The following is an 18,501-nucleotide window of genomic DNA, read 5'->3' as shown; positions in this document are numbered from 1 at the left end:
CCCGGACGCCATGCCCTGCGGGGCGCGGTCTGAGGGCGTCACTTCCGGCCGCCACCGGAAGTCGGAAGTCCACACGGGGCCGGGCCGCCCGGGCTCGCGCGAGTGTGAGGAGGCGCGGTGCCGGGGTGCGGGCGTCGGCCGGCCGCGCGGATGCCGAGCCCGGGGCTTCTCGTGCTCTTCGGCAGCCAGACAGGCACGGCTCAGGATGTGTCGGAGAGGCTGGGCCGCGAGGCTCGGCGCCGGCGGCTCGAGTGCCGCGTGCAGGCCCTGGACTCCTACTCCGTGGTGAGGGCGCCCTGGGGTCTCGGCGGGGAGACCGAGCTGCCTGGGGCGCCAGCGCCGCGTCCGAGCCCTCGACCGCAGGGCGCCGCGTCTTGTCCGGCCGCGGGCCCTTCGTTTGTGGCGGGAAGACTTGGGGGCAGTGGCTCGGCTCAGCACCTGGAGGGAGGAGCGGGCGAGGTGGGAGGGGGGCCTGCCGGGGAGGGGGGACCCTGCCGGGGAGGGGGGGCCTGCCGGGGAGGGGGGACCCTGCCGGGGAGAGGGGCCCTGCCGGGGAGAGGGGCCCTGCCGGGGAGGGGGGGCCTGCCGGGGAGGGGGGACCGTGCCGGGGAGGGGGGGCCTGCCGGGGAGGGGGCCCTGCCGGGGCGGGGGCGCTCACCGAGACCTTCGGCCCACCGCCCCGAGGGAAGCGGGGGATGCCTAGTCATTGCAGCGCGAGGTCTTACACGTGTGTCTTTCCGTTGAGGTGAATCTGATTAGGGAGCCCCTGGTGATATTTGTTTGTGCGACTGCGGGCCAAGGGGACCCTCCCGACAACATGAAGGTAAGGCTGACCCGAAGGCTCTGCCCAGGCGCTCAGGTCACTGCGCGGACCCTCCCTCCGTTGTCCCTGGCTGGGAGTCCCGGAAGCACAAGAAAGCTGCCCCTCCGGTGCCTGCTGCCCCTCGGCTATGGATTTGGAAGGGTCTCTTCGGAAGGAGCTGGGGGCTGTGGCTGTCCTCGCTAATAAACGCTTCACAGGCCACCGAATCGCCTTGATCTCCATTTTAACCCTTAATAGTTTCTCCAGGGCTGTCTGTGGATCGGGCCTGGGTCTCTGTGTGTATTTCAAAACCGTCAGACCCTTCCAGAACATTCTTCTATTCTTTGAACATCTTTTGAGCATGATCCAGTGCTGGAAATCCGGCCGCGAGCCTGTTTCTGTCCTCCCGGCGCTCACGGCGTAGCAAAAGCAACCACCGTCACAGGCGGTTACGGTGCTAGGAGATCCCTGCCGCCGGCGAAAGTACCAGATGTCACGGGGGCATTTGTAAAAGCTGTGTGGCCCAACCTGGGGACTCAGGGAGAGCTTTCTGGAAGCAAGGCATGTAGGCTCAGTCCTGAGGATACGTGGGGGCTGGCCCGGGAAGAAGGAGCAGCCTGTGCAGCCGAGAAAAGAGCAGCTCCAGGAAGAGTAGGAAGCGGTTCTGTGGGACAGAGGCAAGCGGAGCCTCGGGGCGGGAGGGGAGAGGCAGGAGGCCGGAACTGATCCCAGAGAGCCCGGCAGCCACAGCAAGGGGGACGGACCCGATGTGAGACGCCGCCGTGCGATCCACTGGGGACACTCCAGCAGAACGGCCGCTTGTCAGTAGGGAGGGCGGGCTGTGGAGCAGGAACAGTTCCAGGGGACACATGGTACGGGCAGGACTGGCGGCCTGGACCAGGAGGGCGGCAGATGGAAGAGAAGAAGAGGGGCGCCCCAGAGATGGCAGGGTGAGATCGAGAGGACGTGGACTCAAATGGGGACTGGGGCTCGGGGGCCGGAACGGATGGAAGTTCCAGGCACGGAGATAGAGACCAGGGGGGTCAAGGGCTAGGTGTCGTTCAGGTGGGGTTGGGGTTGCAAGGTCAGGGGGCAGCTCTGGCAAGGATCCTGGGTGAGGCTTGAAAAAGGAAGCTCCTCCCTCCCTCCGGAGACAGGTGGCCCTGAACACGGAGGGCAGGAGAGGTGGAGGAAAGCCTGGGAGGACAGCAAACAGGGAGTGTACCAAATCCAAGGTCAAGGGCACAGAGGTGACTCCTGAGAGGAAGGCTTCCAGCTCTCAGAGCTGCACAGAAGTAAAGTAAGATAAGGCCTGAGCAGCACTGGCGGGTTTATCAGCAAAGGGATTGCTCGTGACTTTGGGGAGACCAGTCTCAGGGACCTACAGGGAGAGAAGTGGGTCACGGGGCCAACAGCTAAGTGAGTGGAGAGGATCTTAGGAATGTTTCTACATTAAATGAAAAGGGCGCCTGGGTGGCTCAGTCAGTTAAGCGTCTGCCTTCGGCTCAGGTCATGATCCCAGGGTCCTGGGGTTGAGCCCCACGTCGGGCTCCCTGCTCAGCGGGGAGCCTGCTTCTCCCTCTGCCTCTCCTCCCCCAGCTTGTGCTCCCTTGCTTGCTTCCTCACTCTCTCTCAAATAAATAAATAAGATCTTATTTATTTATTACACAGAGAGAGGAGACACAGGCAGGGGGAGTGGGAGAAGGAGAAGCAGGCTCCCCGCTGAGCAGGGAGCCTGACGTGGGGCTCAACCCCAGGACCCTGGGATCATGACCTGAGCCGAAGGCAGACGCTTAACAATTGAGCCATCCGGGCATCCCTAAATAAATAAAAACTTTAAAAAAAAAACAAAAAAAAGAAAGAAAGACCTGTTAAATGCTGGGGGTGAAAAAATAAAAAACAAGTAAAAAAAAAAATGCTGGGGGTGGGGTGACGGGGAGAAAGAGGCTAAGACTGAAGAGCAGGGTCCTGGCCCGAGTCGTACGGCAGAGTGCGGGAGGCCTGGGGCCGTGACTCCGACACAGTCGACACAGTCCGGAGCTGCCTCTTGGACAGGAAGAGGAACAGGGGAGAAGCCGGATCTGAGGGGACCGGAAGCAGGAGGCACGGGAGGGAAGGGGAGATGAAGACATCGGGGAGGTCAGCTGGGCTGGGGTGCAGACCGGGTATCAGACGCCAACAGCACGAAGGAGGCGATGGCCGTCCCCGGGTGTGGTGGACACGTTCGGCGGCAGGCACAGACCCCACTGTGGAGGAGGTCAGGACAGAGCCCTCCCCAGCTGAAGCAGGGCCCGGAGGCTCCTCGGAGAAGCTGCAGACTGAGGTCCCAGGGACACGGAGGAGGGGGCTGGTCCCTGCTGGAGACCTGGCTGGCTTGGTGACCGGCTGTGTACTGAACAGGAAGGCTCTGGCCGCCTGGCCTTGGTCCTCAGAGCCCCGAGGTCAGGCACGCGCTCCCAGGCAGTGGACAGGCGGAGCCCTCTGTCAGGAAAGGGAGTTACCACAGTGGGAAACCCAGCAGGGTCCTGGCTGGGAACCCACAGGGGGTGACAGGCCTGAGCTCACGGTTTCCTGTCAGTTTCTTAAGTGCAAGGAGACCAGGAGGAACCGCCATGCCCTCGAGGAACAACACCGTGGAAAGAGACCGAGATGCTTCCAGGGACATAAGCGGGAGGAGCAGAGGCAGGGGAGACCCTCCAGGGCCCACACCCACGGAACAAGAGCGCGCGAAACAGGACAAGCCTGGAAACCGAGGAAACACCGGAAAACTTGAAAAGATTAGAGTTGAGATCTTCTGGAAAGTTGAACAAACCCCGTGAGCTAGGACACGAAGCAAATCAAAACCCTAAGGTCATCTGAGTAACCTCAGAAGGTGAACCGTAGGGTGGGAAGAAACTGACCAAAGAGAGTCATGGTGTCCCAGAAGGGCACCCGGGACAGGCCTGCCTGGGAGGAACGGCTCTGGCCAAGGCATGCGGCAGTGGTTGCAGCCCTTGGGCACAGACCACAGGACACGGGAGGACACTGGCTTCTCGGCCCCCGTGGCCCGGCTGGACCAGCTTGGAGCAGGGGCTTGGGCTCTTGGGTAAGAGGGTTTCCCGTGGAAGCGTGCCCCACAAACCTGCAGGCCCCTGCAGAGGGAGGACGCGGCCGTGCTCGGATGCAGAGCTGCAAGAAGTGTCCCTTGGCTGGGCCTCTTCTCGTCGCCTAAGGGGCTTCAGGAAACCGGTCTCTAAGGAGGTGCACGCTGGAGAGGTCCCGGGAGGCAGAGCAGGCACAGTCCCCAGTGCAGTGGGCAGACCCAGGACAGGGCCGGAGTCCCTGTACCGCAGAGGGCCTCTGTTTCTGGAGATAAGCAGCAGAAGGGAGGTGGAGTGCCCTGACATCTTGCAGCGCACACACAAGCAGGTGTCGCCAGGGCTCTGGTCTCCATGGCTGAAGGTGACGGGACTCTGTCACCATGTTGGGCAAGTATGCCTGGAGGCTGGGACAGAGTGTGGCCCAAGACATGCTCCCATGAGGACCCCAGGCAGGAAGGAGAGGCACTGGGCTGTGACCTTGGGGGTCCGGGTGTAAGGCTGCTGGGATGGGCAGATGCATGGAGATGAGGGTGCCCAGGGTTGGGGACAGCTCTGGGTCCTTGGCCAGCACAGTGAGTGAGGTGGGGAGCCGTGGGGCGGCAGTGAGTGTGAAGCACACTGATGTGGGCTCGGGGCCAGGAGCGGGCTCCAAAGGAGAGAAACTTCCCCTTCCACCGACCACTGTCGGGCTGCAGGGCCTGACATCTCGGCCCAGAGGGGTGCCTGTGGCAGCCTGGGCTTCGGAGCTGGGGGTGGGGCGTCCAGGACACAGAACTGTAGTCTGAAGGAGTAAGCCAAGCAGGGGCGGGTGCTTCCCCCACCTGGAGAGAGTGGTGGGAAAAAGCTGTGGCCTTCCTGGGGTGGACCTTAGGAACCTTAGTCGCAGGGGCCCTCTGCCCCCGATGGGGTGGAGCTCCACGTTCTGGTGGTGGCTCTGGGGCAGCTCACTGACTCTTTTTTTGTTTGTTATTTTTTTTTTTAAGATTTTACTTATTTATTTGACAGAGATCACAGGCAGGCAGAGAGAAGGGGAAGCAGGCTCCCCGCCGAGCAGAGAGCCCGATCCCAGGACCCCGAGCTGAGGGCAGAGGCTTTAACCCACTGAGCCACCCAGGCGCCCCTTATCATTTTTTTTTTTTTTTAAAGATTTATTTATTTGAGAGAGGGAGGGAGAGGCAGAGGTAGTGTACCTCGTGCAGTCCTCAGTACCCGGCCTGGGGCTCCATCTCAGGACGGAGGCAGATGAAACCACGCCCCTGGGGCAACTTTCTTTTGTGCGATTTTTCTGCTTTTTCCCAATTCCCCTCCCACCCCATTGTAATAGAATTAAAAAGTGGTGTTGTTTTAATAACAAAGGTCTAGAGGAACAGGGTGGCTCCAAGAGGCGGTTCCTTTCTACCTGGCCCTGCGACCCGTTGCTCAAAGCAGGGCCTCTCTCCTCTAACTTTGGCTTCTGGCTGCAGAATTTCTGGAGGTTCATATTCCGGAAGAATCTGCCACCGACCTCCCTCTGTCAGACAGACTTTGCTGTCCTGGGCCTCGGGGACTCCTCGTATGCCAAGTAAGTAGGGGCAGGAGGGCCACTGGCCTGCAGGAACTGTCCTCCAGGTCGAGCACAGAGTGTCCCAGTACCGGGAATGGTGACTCGGCCCCCAGGGCTCCCGCTGGACCTCGGGCGGGGACCGGGCTGCCTGTCCTGCTTCCGCAGTGACCACCGGGGAGCATCTGGGTTTTAAAGAGTGCTCGGGGCACAGACTGGAAACTGGCAGGCAGCAAAGGGGGGGTCTTCTAGGGCAGGAGGTGATGTCTGGACCTGCCCAGCATCCTAGGTTGATATGGGACCCACGGCAGCAAAGGCCCACTGACTCCCCACTCTCCAAGAAACACATAGGAGATATGTGGGCTTACAGAGGGCAGTGGGAACAAGCGAGGGGCACAGAAGACCCGCCCAGCCCCGGGAGCCGCTCCGTAGCACCACTTCCCTGGGTGGGCTGTGACGACCTTGGCCTTTCTCCCTCTCGGGTTTTCAGGACACCCACGTCCTAAGCAAAGAGTACTACTGCTTTCCTTCTCAGGGCAGCACCGAGGGCTTTGCGTTGAAGGGAATGTCCGTTGTCAGGTCACTGAGACGTGGAAACCTCTAGCTGTGTGGCGCAGGGGCTGAGGGAAGGCCGGCCGGGTGCTGCCGCTGGGTGCCGGGTGCGGGGTGCCGGGTGCCACAGCCTGCAAAGCCAGGCGCAGCCGGTGCAGGGCTGGGAGGGCGCAGCCGAGGACGACGGGCAGCCGCGGCAGCATGACAGTCCTCTGCTGGCTGGTGGTCTTGTTCCGTGCCTCGCGTGGGCACGGTGGCGCAAACAGGCTGGAGGGTGGGTGGGGGTGGGGAGCCCCTCCTGCCCATATCCTTGCCCAGCCCATGAGGCCCCGTGGGCTCATTTGGGGCTGCTTCCCCTTCACTGCCCTGCGGCCGGGGCTGGGTGTGCCCAAGCCTCGCTCCCTCTCCGAAGGTTCAATTTTGTGGCCAAGAAGTTACACCGTCGGCTGCTGCAGCTCGGGGGCCGCGCCCTCCTGCCCGTGTGCCTGGGCAATGACCAGCATGAGCTGGGGTGAGTGGGGTGGGGGCACTCCCCTGCAGGCCCAGCCACGAGCAGGGCCCCCTCAGGCTAGCACGCACATGCTCTCCCTCCAGGCCTGATGCTGCCATCGACCCCTGGCTGCACGATCTGTGGGAGAAGGTGCTGGCACTGTACCCTGTGCCTCTTGACCTTGGTGTGATCCCCGCCGGAGTCCCGTGAGTGTGGGCCGACAGGTGCAGCGGCGCAGCCTGGGCCCTGACGACAGCCTGACCAGTGTGTACCCTCTCCACAGTTTGCCCCCCAAGTTCACCGTGCACTTCCTCCCGGAGGCCCCCATGATACGCTCTGAGGAGCAGCCTGGGGCCAGCACAGACCCTCCAGGTCCGCCTTCAGAGCAGCAGCCCTTCCTGGCACCCATGGTCAGCAACGAGAGAGTCACCGGCCCCTCGCACTTCCAGGACGTTCGGCTGATCGAGTTTGACATCACAGGCTCGGGGCTCAGGTGAGGGGCCTGAGACACCAGTGGGCGGAGGCCAAGGGCTGGGGCTGGGGGACTGGGGGTGCGGGTCAGACAGCAGGGAGACACTTGCCCCCGAGGACCCCTCTGCCGGCACCCTTCCTGCACCCCCGGTGCCCTGCGCACCCCGGCCCACTCTCCCAGAGGCTTTCCTGCACAGCTTTGCAGCCGGCGACGTGGTACTGATCCTGCCCGAGAACGCGGCCAGCCACACCCAGCAGTTCTGCCAGGTGCTGGGCCTGGACCCGGATCAGACCTTCACCCTGCTGCCTCAGGAGCCAGGTGAGCGCGGGGCCCCGTGGGGGCCCAGCTGTGGGCACGTGCTCTCCCTACTCTGCTGGGGTCTGCTCAGCCCTCCCCCTGTCCTCCCGCTGCAGGTGTGCCCTGCCCGGCACGGCTGCCCCAGCCCTGCTCCGTGAGGCACCTTGTGTCACACTACCTGGACATTGCCAGCGTGCCCCGCCGTTCCTTCTTCGAGCTCCTGGCCTGTCTCTCTCCCCACGAGCTGGAGCGGGAGAAGCTGCTGTACTTCAGCTCCCCCCAGGGTCAGGAGGAGCTGTACGCCTACTGCAACCGGCCTCGCAGGACCATCCTGGAGGTGTGAGCAGCTGTGGGCAGGTGGGCGGGCCCAGGGCTCCAAGCCACAGCCTCGAGGGGCCGTGCCGGCCGTGCCCACCCGAGGCCGTGTCTGCCCAGGTGCTGTGCGACTTCCCGCACACGGCGGGAGCCATCCCTGCGGACTACCTGCTGGACCTCATCCCCCCGATCCGCCCGCGGGCCTTCTCCATCGCCTCCTCTCTGCTGGTGAGGCCCACGGGGCAGGGCCCAGAGCTGGCCTTAGGGATGCTGGGTAGGCTGCAGGCAGGCGTATGGGGGGCGGGGGACCCCGTTCCTCCACGTCTGCCCCACATCTGGGCCCAGCCCTCGGGGGAATGGGTTGAGCTTGAAGCCAGGGCGGACGGAGGCCAGGAGAGCCCAATGGAGCCGGCAGCCAGCGTCCCGTCCCTCAGGCTCGCCCATCCAGGCTGCAGATCCTCGTGGCTGTGGTGCAGTACCAGACACGCCTCAAGGAGCGCCGCCGGGGCCTCTGCTCCTCCTGGCTGGCCTCGCTGGATCCGGGGCAAGGTGACCCCCGTTTTCTGGAGGGGCGTGCAGAGGACTGGGCCTGGGGCCTCCGTTCTCCCCTGTCCCGCACGGCCAGTGCCAGGCTAGGGCACTGGTCCTCGGCACCCCTTCACACCACCTCTCTCCTGCCGTAGGACCTGTCCAGGTGCCGCTGTGGGTGCGGCCCGGGGGCCTGACCTTCCCAGAGACCCCAGACACACCTGTAATCATGGTGGGCCCTGGCACTGGCGTGGCCCCTTTCCGAGCAGCTGTCCAGGAGCGCGTGGCCCAGGGCCGGAATGGTGAGCACACAGGATCTCGGGCAAGGCGGCGGCTGGAGCCTGCAGAGCCAAGCCTCAAGGCCACCCTGTGTTCCCCCAGGAAACTTTCTGTTCTTTGGCTGCCGCTCGCGCCACCAGGACTTCTACTGGGGGGCTGAGTGGCTGGACCTGGAGAAGCGGGGCTGCCTCACCCTCTTCACAGCCTTCTCCCGGGAGCAGGTGGGTGTGCTTGGAGGGGTGGGGAGGGGGCCGCGATGCAGTCTCACCCCCCGCCCCCTGCCATGTCCCTATAGGAGCAGAAGGTGTATGTGCAACATCGGATCCGGGAGCTCGGGCCGCTGGTGTGGGAGCTGCTGGAGCACCGGGGCGCCTACTTCTACCTGGCAGGGTGAGCCTGGGCCGCTGGGTGGGGACGGTGGCCAGCCCTTCCAGGGGGGTCCCAGACACGCTGAGCCCTCCTGGCCTGTCCCTTCAGCAATGCCAAGTGCATGCCCGCAGACGTGTCGGAAGCCCTGACGTCTGTCTTCCGGGAGGAGGGCGGGCTCTCCAGCCCTGATGCAGGCGCCTACCTGGCCAGGCTCCAGCGGACATTGCGTTTCCAGAGTGAGACTTGGGCCTGAGGAGCCATCTTGCTGGCCTGGGCCCCTCTAGCCACCGCCCTCTAGGAGGCCGCCAACCTCTCCGCCCCCCCCGGCCTGTCCCCTGCACAGCCTCGCTCTGGTCCACCTGGGGCTCTGTCCTCAGCCCCGACGCCACTGCCCGTGTGGCACCCCGCCGTGCCCCCATCCAGGGTTCCAGGCTCCTGCTGGCCTTTTCCCACTGGCCCAACATGGGTCCTGGTCAGGGTGGTCCCTGGACTGCGCCACCCTGCGTGGGGACGGTGCCTCAAGAAGGAGTGGGCAGCCTGACGGCCATCCGGACTCCCCAGACGACACAGGAACCTGAGGGCTGGGGAACCCCAGGGCACCTTTGGAGGTGGTGCAGGGTCTCTGGGAGTGCCACATGCCACCTCCCTTTGCCCTCGGGGACAACGGGCTCCCAGCCACCCTCTGCCACCAAGCACCTGGTGCCACCTCAGGGCCTCACGGGGCTCTGGCCAGGCTGGAAGTCAGTGAGGGTCAGAGCAGAGGGAGGAGGCCCCCAGCCAGTCAGACTGTCCCCGCCCCAGTCCTGGAAAGGTTCAGTAAAAAAAAGTCATGGGCTCTATTTGGCTGTTCCTGACATGCTCTTCCTTCTGACTGTCTTGGTACCTTGGGGGGAGGTTGCTGGGGCCTGCAGTGGGTCTGGATGGGACGGCTGTCCGCGGTGGGCACTGCACCATTGCTCTGCCATCTTTGCTACAGTACTTAGGGTCTGATTCTGCTGTGATGTGTGCTGGCTGTTTGCCCACTTTGTACAGCTCTGCCCAGTTTCTGTCAAGCCCAGGGCAGCCTTAGGCAGCCCTGGAAGGAAGGATGGGTACTGCCCATTCCCTGCCTGCCCCGGGCATAGCAGTCCTGGCTTGGGGAGGGAAGGTGGGGGTGGGGCAGCCATGCTGGGGGAGGGAAGGTGGGGGCGGGGCAGCCATGGTCCCCACCCCTGGGAGGGGCCCTCAGGATCCCCAGGGGAATTCCTGTAGGAGGAGTCAGGCTGGCTGGTCTACTTAACAGAGCTGCTGCCTGGAGTCTGTGTGTCTGTCCGTCAGCTGTAAACATAGGGGTGGGCGGTGGCCAGGTCTGGGCCGGGGGCAGATCCGGAGAAGACAGCACCCGTGGGTCCAAGAGCTGTCCGGAGCCCGGGACAAGTGCTGGGGCCCAAGTGCCGGTGACTTTCCAGGGCGGGGCAAGGAGCCCAGCGCTGGGACTAGGCTACAGCTGCTTGAGGTCAGTGCCAGACCCTGCCCGTGTCCAGAGGGCCACGATGACCTTCACAGCCCCAACCACCCTGGCTGCCACCCTGGGGACCGCACCCACCCATCTGGACTCCTGCCCCAGGACCCCCACTCATGGCCCCTGTGACCTCAGCTCTGGACTCTGTGGTCTGCCTTCAGCCTCTCTCAGCCCTGAATGCCTAGCACCCCCACGCCAAGTGTTGGCAGACGAAGAGTTGGACGGCAGGGTTCTTAGGAACCCCCAGGGTCCTGGGGCTCTAGACAGTGAGCCCCTGCTGGGGGCCAGAGCCACAGCCTGCCCCTGGGCCGGACAGGCAAAGGAGGAGGAAGCGGGGGGGCAGGCGGGAGGCCTGGGGGAGGAGGAGTGCCCCATCTGCACAGAGCCCTATGGGCCCGGTGAGCACCGCCTGGCCCTGCTGAACTGTGGCCACGGCCTGTGCGTGGGCTGCCTGCACCAGTTGCTGGGCACAGCCCCCAGCGCCAGCCTGGGCCAGGTATGCTGCCCCCTGTGTCGCCAGAAGACGCCCATGCTTGAGTGGGAGATCTGCCGGCTGCAGGAGGAGCTGTTGCAGGCAGATGGGCCCCAGGGCCCCCCGCCCCCTACGCCCCCCGCTCCTCCCCCGCCCCGGGGCCCGGGGCCCTGGGCCTCCCTAGAGCACCGCTACCAGCTGCGCTTCCTGGCAGGGCCTGTGGGCGGCCAGGGCTGCCTGCCCTTCCTACCGTGCCCGCCCTGCCTGGGTGCACGGCTCTGGGCCTTGCGGGAACGAGGGCCTTGCCGCCGCCGCCTCGCTTTGTCGGGCCTGCTGGCCCTGGAGCTGCTGGGTCTGTTGCTGGTCTTCACGCCACTCATGCTGCTGGGGCTGCTCTTCATGCTGCTAGACCGCTCCGGCCGCTGAGCGGGGCCTCCCACGCCCGCGACCAGCACCTCTGGGGCCCCAGACAGTCCTGGCCGCCGCCAGACCAGGAGACCCAGGCTGGCCCTGAGGCCTGATGACCGAACTGAACAGCCGGAGACTGGCCTCCATCCAGCCCCAGGTCTGGGGCCAGGCCACCCAGGAGCCAGAGACTTCCGACCACCCTGCCGCCTGCCACGGACTACCGGTGCCCACGGGCAGTGCTGGAGGAGGCCTGTGGCCAGGCCCCAGACCGACTGCGCACCGTCCTCACCACTTCTCCCTGCCCCACCGGCCCATCTGCAAGAGGAACGCGGCGGACGCGAAAGTGAACCCTGAAGGCTGGTAGTGAGCGGACTCCTTGGCAAGGGTGGGGTCCTGGAGGGGCTGCGGGGCCCCCACCTTGCGTTCCAGATAAGAGCCAGTGTGTATGCCCTGAAGGGCAGGGCAACAGAGGGGAGGGGTGCCCGCCGTGCCAGCTCAGGCTACAGACAGCTTCCTGACTCACTGGGTCAGGACCCAAGGGGCTGGCGGGAGCCGCTGGGCATCGGGCACCCGTCCCTGAACAGCTAGGCCTTCGGACTGGATGGCACTGACCCGAGACCCCTGAGTGCCCCGTAACCTCCTGTCATTGAGCTTGGGCCTTTATCTAAAGGACAGACACAATCAGCACGACCGCCCAGGGTCACGGGTGACACGCTGAGTGCTCTGCCCAGCACGAGAAACGGCTCTCCATACACAGCACCTGCTACCGAAACCTGGCCACCGTGTTCTGACCGCCTCTGTTCCTTCTGCGGCCCCCGCAGTTCTCCCCAGCCCTTCCCTCCCACCACAACGCTTCCTTCCCAGGGTCAGGCCGTGGAGTCCGGATCGAAGGCCCCTGGGTCCTCCTACCCCACCACCGTCTTGGCCACCTCGGACAGCCTCCGAGGCCATTCCCACACAACTCAGAGGGTCTGGTGCATACCAGGAGCCTGACGGACTGAGGTGTCCGCCATCCAGCTGCCCCCACATCCAGGGCCCGTGCAGAGGACACAGCCACCCTGTGCCCACACGCAGGAGGCAGGCTGGCCCTGCACAGGCATGTGGGACATTCGCACGGGCGCGTGCACACGCACACACATGACCTGGCCCAGCCTGGCCCCAGCAAGCAGAGCAGGCTGACCCCAAGTGGCACCGGGCCTCCCTCTGGCAGCTCCAGGCGGGACCCTGTATGGGCCGTAGCCCTGGGCCCTGGCCGCAAGAGCAGGCTTCAGGGAACGAGGTACAAACTTTGGCAAAGAGTTTTAATGGCAGAGTTGGCTGCAGCGACAATGCCACACAGGGAGGGCCAGAAGCTGTGGTGGGCGAGGGGTCAACAGGCGATGGGGCGGGGCCGGATCCCTGGAGAAGCGGCGAGCACGGGCTGGCAGGCCAGGGCGCGGGGGGCTCCGGCTACATGATGGAGCAGGCGGACAGTGGGTTCCGCACGTGGCAGGTGCACGCGGCCCCACAGTACTGCCGGAAGGTCTGGTAGCAGCTGCCCTCCGGCTCACCCCCCCACTGGCCCCCGGACGGGGCGGTCAGAGCCTCGGGTGGCAGGCGGCTCAGGATGGACGTGTTGACAGCGAGTGCAGCCAGGCCGTAGTCCGTGAACAGCACAGTCTCGCGGCGGCAGGTGGGGCAGGAGATGAACTTGTACTTAGGGCAGGACTCATAGAGGATCTGCAGACACTGCTCGCACACAGAGTGCAGGCAGGACAGCACTCGGGGCCGCCGCTGGGTGACGTTGTACGTGTGCCCGCAGGTGGGGCACTCCAGGGGCTCCCCCGAAGCTGGCGCCGCCGTGGCAGGGGGCCCCGAGGAGGCGGGCCCAGGCCGTATCACATACTGATTCACGATGACCTCGTCCGCGGGCGCCACGCGGGGGAAGCCCAACTCCACACTGCCCTTGCGGGGCCGTCGTGGCAAGGGAGGGGTGTGGGGTGCCCCATCCAAGGCAGGCACGTCCCCCCCACAGGCCTGGTTGACGATGATCTCTGTGTCTGAGGGCCAGGCCCGTTTGGGGGCCAGAGCTGGGGTGGGCCGCGGTGCAGGTGGGAAGCAAGGGGCGGCCGCCTGCAGCTCGGGGAATTTCTCGGGGTGAACAATCTTCATGGCCTCCATCTTGAGGATGACATGGGGACCCTTCAGGCAGGACATGAGGAGGCCTGGCCAGCCACTGCCCACCTCGGGCCCAGGGTCAACCGGCATCCGGCTGTCTCCAGTCAGACTGGGTGTTCGGGTGGGTGGGGGTGTTGGGTGAGGCCGGGGCGGAGGAGAGGGAGCAGCATCCTGGTCCCGCCAGGCCTGATAGGGACCCCGGCCGCCCCGAGGGCTCCTGGGGGCGGCCGGTGAGAGCTGGGGGGGCAGGGCCCCCCCCAGTGGCCACAGTGGCTTCTCAGGTCCAGTCCTAGGAGGAGGAGGAAGGGGTGGGGGAGGAGGAGGGAGGCGGGGGCAGAGGGGTATGGGAGGCTGCCCTGGGCTGCGGGTCTGGCCCAGGGGCTCACCCAGGGTCTCTGGCTGCTGAGGTTGGCGAGGGGGCGTGGGGGGAGCTCCCCCTGCAGCCGAGGTCAGCAGTCCCTGAGCAGGGACATCCGGGCAGGCAGGGGCTAGGTGGGCCCCACGCCTCCAGGACAGGGCGCCCAGGGAAGGCAGCTAGCCGGAGCCCTGGCTGCGGGAGGCCCCAGGCCACAGGCTCGGCGGCGGTGGGAGCAGAGGAGAAGCCTGGCCCAGGCCCGAGCTGCAGGTGAAAGACAGCGTGAGGGCAGCGACCGGGCCCACCCTCACCCTGCACAAAAGACAGGGCTCCCGACCTCTGACCCTGACCCTCGCTGGACTCCGGACCCAGCCCCCTCCCAGCCCCCGCCCCCAAGGCCCACCCCTTCCCCGGTGGGAAAGGAAGGCGAGTCGCGCGACCCCGCGGCCGTCCCGCCCCGCCCGAGCTCACCTGCCCCAGCCTGGCGTCCCCGGGCCGCGCGCCGCCGCCGCAGAGGTTGGCTCAAAGGCAGGCCCGGATGCGACGCCCGCTCCTCGGCCCGGCGGCTCCAGCGGCTCCGGCGGCGACCTCGGGCGATGGCGCGGCACGGCGGCTCCCAGGGGCGCGGGGCGCGGGGCTCCGGGCAGCGCGGCGCGGCGGCAGGTGCGTGCGGAGCGTGGCGCGCTCTGCGGCGGAGGCGCGGGGACCGCAGTGCGCGCGGCGCCCGCCCGCGCCCGCAGCGCCACCCCCCGTCTGGGGACCCGCGCGGGGTCCGCGGGGCGGGGCCAGTCGCTCAGCCGCCCCTCCATCGCCGCGGGCCTGGCGCCCGCTCCGGGGTTGCCGGCCCCAGCGAGCCGTCTGTGGATCAGGACCCCCGCGTCGCCCTTCTCGGCCCGAGTCCTGTCTGGCCGACCCTGGGTCCTAGTCAAGTATGCCCTCCTCCCGTTCTAGAAGGGAAACCCTGTTTTTCAAAGCCTGGGGCCTCACAATGCCGGAGAGAGGAAGGCAAGAGGCGTGGAGAGGGGTCTCAGGAAAGCTGGTTCCCAGGGCCCCACCCGGAGACAGCCATGTGTCATCCCCTTGCAGCGCCCCGAGTCAGGGTCTCTGCTTGTCCTTCCACTCTGTCCCCAGTGCTCATGCCCCTGGCTCACAAGTGCACCCAGGTTGTGCTCAACGGGGACAGGGACAGCGTGACCGTGAACGAGGGTGAGCAAGATATCCGAGGAGTGGGTGGAGAGGCTGGACGGTAGTTGAGGGCGGGCTCCGAGGACCGGAATGCTGGACAGGCAGGTGGGGTGAGGGGTATGCAGAAGGTCAGAAGGACAACTGGACAGGCCAGTGGGGCAGCCCGCTAGGGACACGCACCCAAGGTGGGGTGGCCCATTCCGGCATCCCATCAAGTCAGCACGTGCCCTGCTGTCACATACTTGTGCTATCCGGACCCCACCCAGCACAGAGGCCCCTTTTCCTTTCCGCTTCCTCCTCAAGCCAGGCTCCCTGACTCCCTGGGGTGTAGCCTCTGCGGGAGCCCTCAGGTGAGAGACAAAGCAGAGGACATGGTGACAACTACCGGCAGGGGACCACAGCTTGCGGGGCGGGGGTCCACAGTGCCACCCCCTGACCTGCTCCAGCTACCACAAGGCCTGCCAGCATTCCCGTGACCAGCACCGGGCCCTGTGCCTGACCCTGGACAGTTATCAGCCCCTCTCCTCTGTACTGGCCCCACTACACCTGGCTGGAGGCCGTGCTCAGGGGTCCTTCAGGGCAGCCGAGCCCACAGAGGCCTCTGCTCCTGGGGAGGAAGCCCACGCGGACAAAGCAGGCTGGAGGAGCGAACCTGGGCCTTAGGGGACTTGGCAGCTCTGTGCGACCTCAGCCTAGTGTCCGCGGATCTCAGTTTCCAAAGCCATTTAGGGAGAGGGGCTGTGGGGTGTGTGCAGGTGGCCGGCAGGGCGGGCAGCGAGGTCTTCCCGGCCCAGGCGTGAAGCTGGGGCAACTGAAAGAGACCCGGCCAGGGCGGTGCGAGGAGGCGAGCCTCGGCCCCCACTTCTCCACTTCCCAGCGACCCTCGGGGCGCGCACCCAAGGAGACACCGGCCACAGAGCCCCACCCCTTGCCCCGAGGCCCCGCCCCTGGACGTGAGGTCCCGCCCCGTGCTGGCCCACCTCCCCGAGCCCACCCAAGTCCGCGCCCCGGGAGCCGGAGACCCGCGGGTCAGAGCTGGGCAGCCCAGGTTGAGTTCTGGGCCGTCCATGGCCAGCAGACGCCGAACCGGGTCTTCAGAGAAACCTTTGAGCGCTGAGGCTTCTGGGGAATAAAGTTCTCACCGGCAGCCCCCCAGGCCTGTTGCGCGCATGCGCCAGCCTCCGCCTCGCAGCAAGGGGCGGAGTCTTATAGGGGCAGTGGGCGGGGCTTCTTGAGCCTGCGCAATGAGCGTCTGTCCTACACCTGCGGAGTCCCCGGCCGCGGACCGACTTCCCTCCTCTCCCAGAGCCACATCGGTAGAACTCGTGTCCGGACCGGTCTGACTGGCCTTACGCAGGCCACCCCGGTCACCCTGGCCTCTGAGCCACGTCTGATTTGATCCCGCCCTTCCTTGGGGTTCCCTTGCGCACCAGGACTGGAGGCGCGGGTCCTGGCCCTACCCTGCTGCCCACATCGCTCTGGGGGAAGGTCACCAGTGCCAGGCCCAGACCCAAGCGCTCACATCCGCTGTCACCCCAACACACGGCGACCCTGTGTGGCAGGTTGCCTGCCACCTCACAGAGGAAGGAGGGAGGAGGAATGCGTTCCAAGGACGGAGACGCAGGTGGGGCAGGAGCTTCGCATCCCCAGCTCACCCGCAGAGGGGAACTGCGGTTCCAGAAATGAGCCGGAAGGGACGCCCGGGTCGCCCGGCGGTGAAGAGTGTGCCTACAGCTCAGGTCCTGGTCTCAGGGTCCTGGGATCAAGCGCACATCAGACTTCCTGTTCAGCGGGGAATCCACTTCTCCCTCTGCCCCAACTCCTGTTCATCCGTTCTCTCTCTCTCTCTCTCTTTTTTAAGATTTTATTTATTTATTTGACCGACAGAGATCACAAGTAGGCAGAGAGAGGGAAAACCAGGCTCCCTGCCCAGCAGAGAGCCCAATGTGGGGCTCGATCCCAGGACCCTGGGATCACGTTCTCTCTCTTAAATACATACACACGTACATACATAAGAAATGAGCCAGAAGTATCACTTGCCAGTGAAGCCCCTGTTGTTGCCAAGTTTAAGAATAGTCGTAGCCAAGGTGTGTAAATCAAACCTTTTTTATAGGTTAAAAAACACAAACCTCCAAGCAGTCTGTGGTCTCAGACACCTTGGTCTCTGTCTGCCAAGAAGAGGCTTGGCTTGAAGTGGGCCTCCGTCCTCTGCCTCAAAGCAGGGGCTTTGAGGTGTGTGAGTGATGGCTGGGGTTCTCCAGACTGCCAGCAGGCCTGGGAGCTGAGGCTGATGTCAGGCTAACCTCCAGTCCTCCTTCCTGAGGAGCTGCGGGTCTTTGGAGGGCTGAGGACGTGCCCCAGATGCGTGGAGGCTGAGTCACCCAGCCTGTCAGTGCCCCCTTGGAGCCCCGGCGGGGGCCACCACCCACCACAGGAAGAAGGGTGGGTAGCTGCTGTGCCGGCTGAGCCGGGGCCTCCTGGGATCCTGGGAACCCCATCTTTGAGCTCCACCCGTGACTCCGCCCCTCCCCAGGAGGGAAAAGGCAGCCAGCTGCCAGTGGCTTACCTCATAGGCACTGGACCTGACCCACAGGACGAGAGGGTAGACTGCTGCCGTCACCACCTCAGGTGGGTCCTGGGCCCAGGGGCTTCCCTGCACTGGGGCTCAGCCGTGGGCACGGCCCAGACGGCCTCTCTCAGCCTCCCCAGCCCATCTGCAGCCCCATTGCGGGGCGGGCTGGGGGGGGCAGCTGGGAGATGCTGGCCCTCACACTCTGCTCACCCCCACACATGGGCACACTAATACCCAGGCCTGGTGCACTCTGGCATCTCCCCAGCCTGGTTTTTCCGAGGGGTGGGCACTCTCTCGGGCTGCAGCTGTCTCCCTCCCCAGAGCCAATCTTGTCTCCTCTGCCTGCCCCTGCCAGGCTGGGCCATGGACCCACACGAGATGGTCGTCAAGAACCCGTATGCCCAGGTCAGCATCCCCCGTGCTCACCTTCGGCCCGACCTGGGGCAGCAGCTGGAAGCGGCTTCCTCTTCCTGGGGGTCGCAGCCTCTGCCTGCGGGGTCCTGCCCCTCAGAGCCCACCCGGCTCCTGCAGCCCACCGAGGCGGCCCTAGAGAGCAAAGGTGGCAAGGGGGCCAAGGGGACTGGCCAGATCCAGGGACACCAGGCCTGGCCACAGACCAGCAACCCCTGCAGTGGTGGGCAGCGTCCGGCAGGACTGACCTACGCCGGCCGGCCACCCATCGGGCGCGGTGACGACATCGCCCACCACTGCTGCTGCTGCCCCTGCTGCTCCTGCTGCCACTGCCCTCGCTTCTGCCGCTGCCACAGCTGCTGCTGCGTCGTCTCCTAGCCCAGCACCCACGTGGCCGTGGGGCCTGTGGCGGAACCCCCCCACCGTGGCTTGGGCGGCCGCCGGACCACTGTCATGGGTATTGGCCACTTCCCACCCCAGATGGGAGCAGCTACCTGCCGAGGGGGCCGACCGCCCAGCTCTAGCCCCTTGCTGGAGAGCCTGGGCCCCTGCGGCAAGGGCAGCCGCGGGGACACCCTTGACCACTTCCCTCGAGCCCCACGGCCCAGGCAATAAAGCAGAGTGAGCCTTGCTCTGGTGGCTCTTTACTGCTGCACCTGGGAGAGGGTCCTGCGCTTGCTGCCGGCACTCGCCTCAGCCTCTGTGGGGCGTTCAGC

The 18,501-nt window shown here is 65.5% G+C and overlaps 4 protein-coding genes across 6 annotated transcripts; 3 read left to right on the top strand and 1 right to left on the bottom strand.

The window, feature by feature from the left end:
• Positions 1-10: 10 nt before the first annotated feature.
• NDOR1 (NADPH dependent diflavin oxidoreductase 1) lies at positions 11-9,563 on the top strand. Of its 3 annotated transcripts, none has more exons than XM_059141641.1 (14): positions 11-285; positions 760-823; positions 5,346-5,443; positions 6,387-6,485; positions 6,569-6,670; positions 6,748-6,957; positions 7,133-7,254; positions 7,350-7,570; positions 7,669-7,776; positions 7,983-8,097; positions 8,232-8,378; positions 8,458-8,576; positions 8,651-8,745; positions 8,833-9,563. In XM_059141641.1, exons 1-14 carry the CDS (start codon positions 11-13, stop codon positions 8,975-8,977), a joined length of 1,920 nt encoding a protein of 639 aa, XP_058997624.1. In that variant the 3' UTR covers positions 8,978-9,563. The 3 variants fall into 3 exon arrangements, with proteins under 3 accessions (XP_058997624.1, XP_058997625.1, XP_058997626.1); XM_059141642.1 differs by having other exon boundaries at positions 59-285; positions 746-823; XM_059141643.1 differs by lacking the exons at positions 11-285; positions 760-823 and adding an exon at positions 3,381-3,887.
• A 139-nt stretch (positions 9,564-9,702) lies between these two features.
• On the top strand, positions 9,703-11,877 carry LOC131812305 (uncharacterized). The gene is made up of 2 exons (XM_059141653.1): positions 9,703-9,871; positions 9,906-11,877. The coding sequence occupies exons 1-2, from the start codon at positions 9,812-9,814 to the stop codon at positions 11,121-11,123; spliced, it is 1,278 nt and encodes a 425-aa protein (XP_058997636.1). The 5' UTR covers positions 9,703-9,811; the 3' UTR covers positions 11,124-11,877.
• A 512-nt stretch (positions 11,878-12,389) lies between these two features.
• On the bottom strand, positions 12,390-14,228 carry RNF208 (ring finger protein 208). The gene is made up of 2 exons (XM_059141658.1): positions 14,089-14,228; positions 12,390-13,881 (listed from the first exon to the last, which is right to left on the bottom strand). Exon 2 carries the CDS (start codon positions 13,350-13,352, stop codon positions 12,555-12,557), a length of 798 nt encoding a protein of 265 aa, XP_058997641.1. The 5' UTR covers positions 13,353-13,881; positions 14,089-14,228; the 3' UTR covers positions 12,390-12,554.
• Positions 14,229-16,021: 1,793 nt separating this feature from the next.
• Positions 16,022-18,417, top strand: CYSRT1 (cysteine rich tail 1). Its single transcript, XM_059141661.1, has 2 exons — positions 16,022-17,430; positions 17,730-18,417. Exon 2 carries the CDS (start codon positions 17,738-17,740, stop codon positions 18,161-18,163), a length of 426 nt encoding a protein of 141 aa, XP_058997644.1. The 5' UTR covers positions 16,022-17,430; positions 17,730-17,737; the 3' UTR covers positions 18,164-18,417.
• Positions 18,418-18,501: the final 84 nt, after the last annotated feature.

Source organism: Mustela lutreola, chromosome 12 (genome assembly GCF_030435805.1).
Source record: "Mustela lutreola isolate mMusLut2 chromosome 12, mMusLut2.pri, whole genome shotgun sequence".
NCBI lineage: Eukaryota > Metazoa > Chordata > Mammalia > Carnivora > Mustelidae > Mustela > Mustela lutreola.
This window is presented reverse-complemented; position numbering and strand designations above follow the sequence as displayed.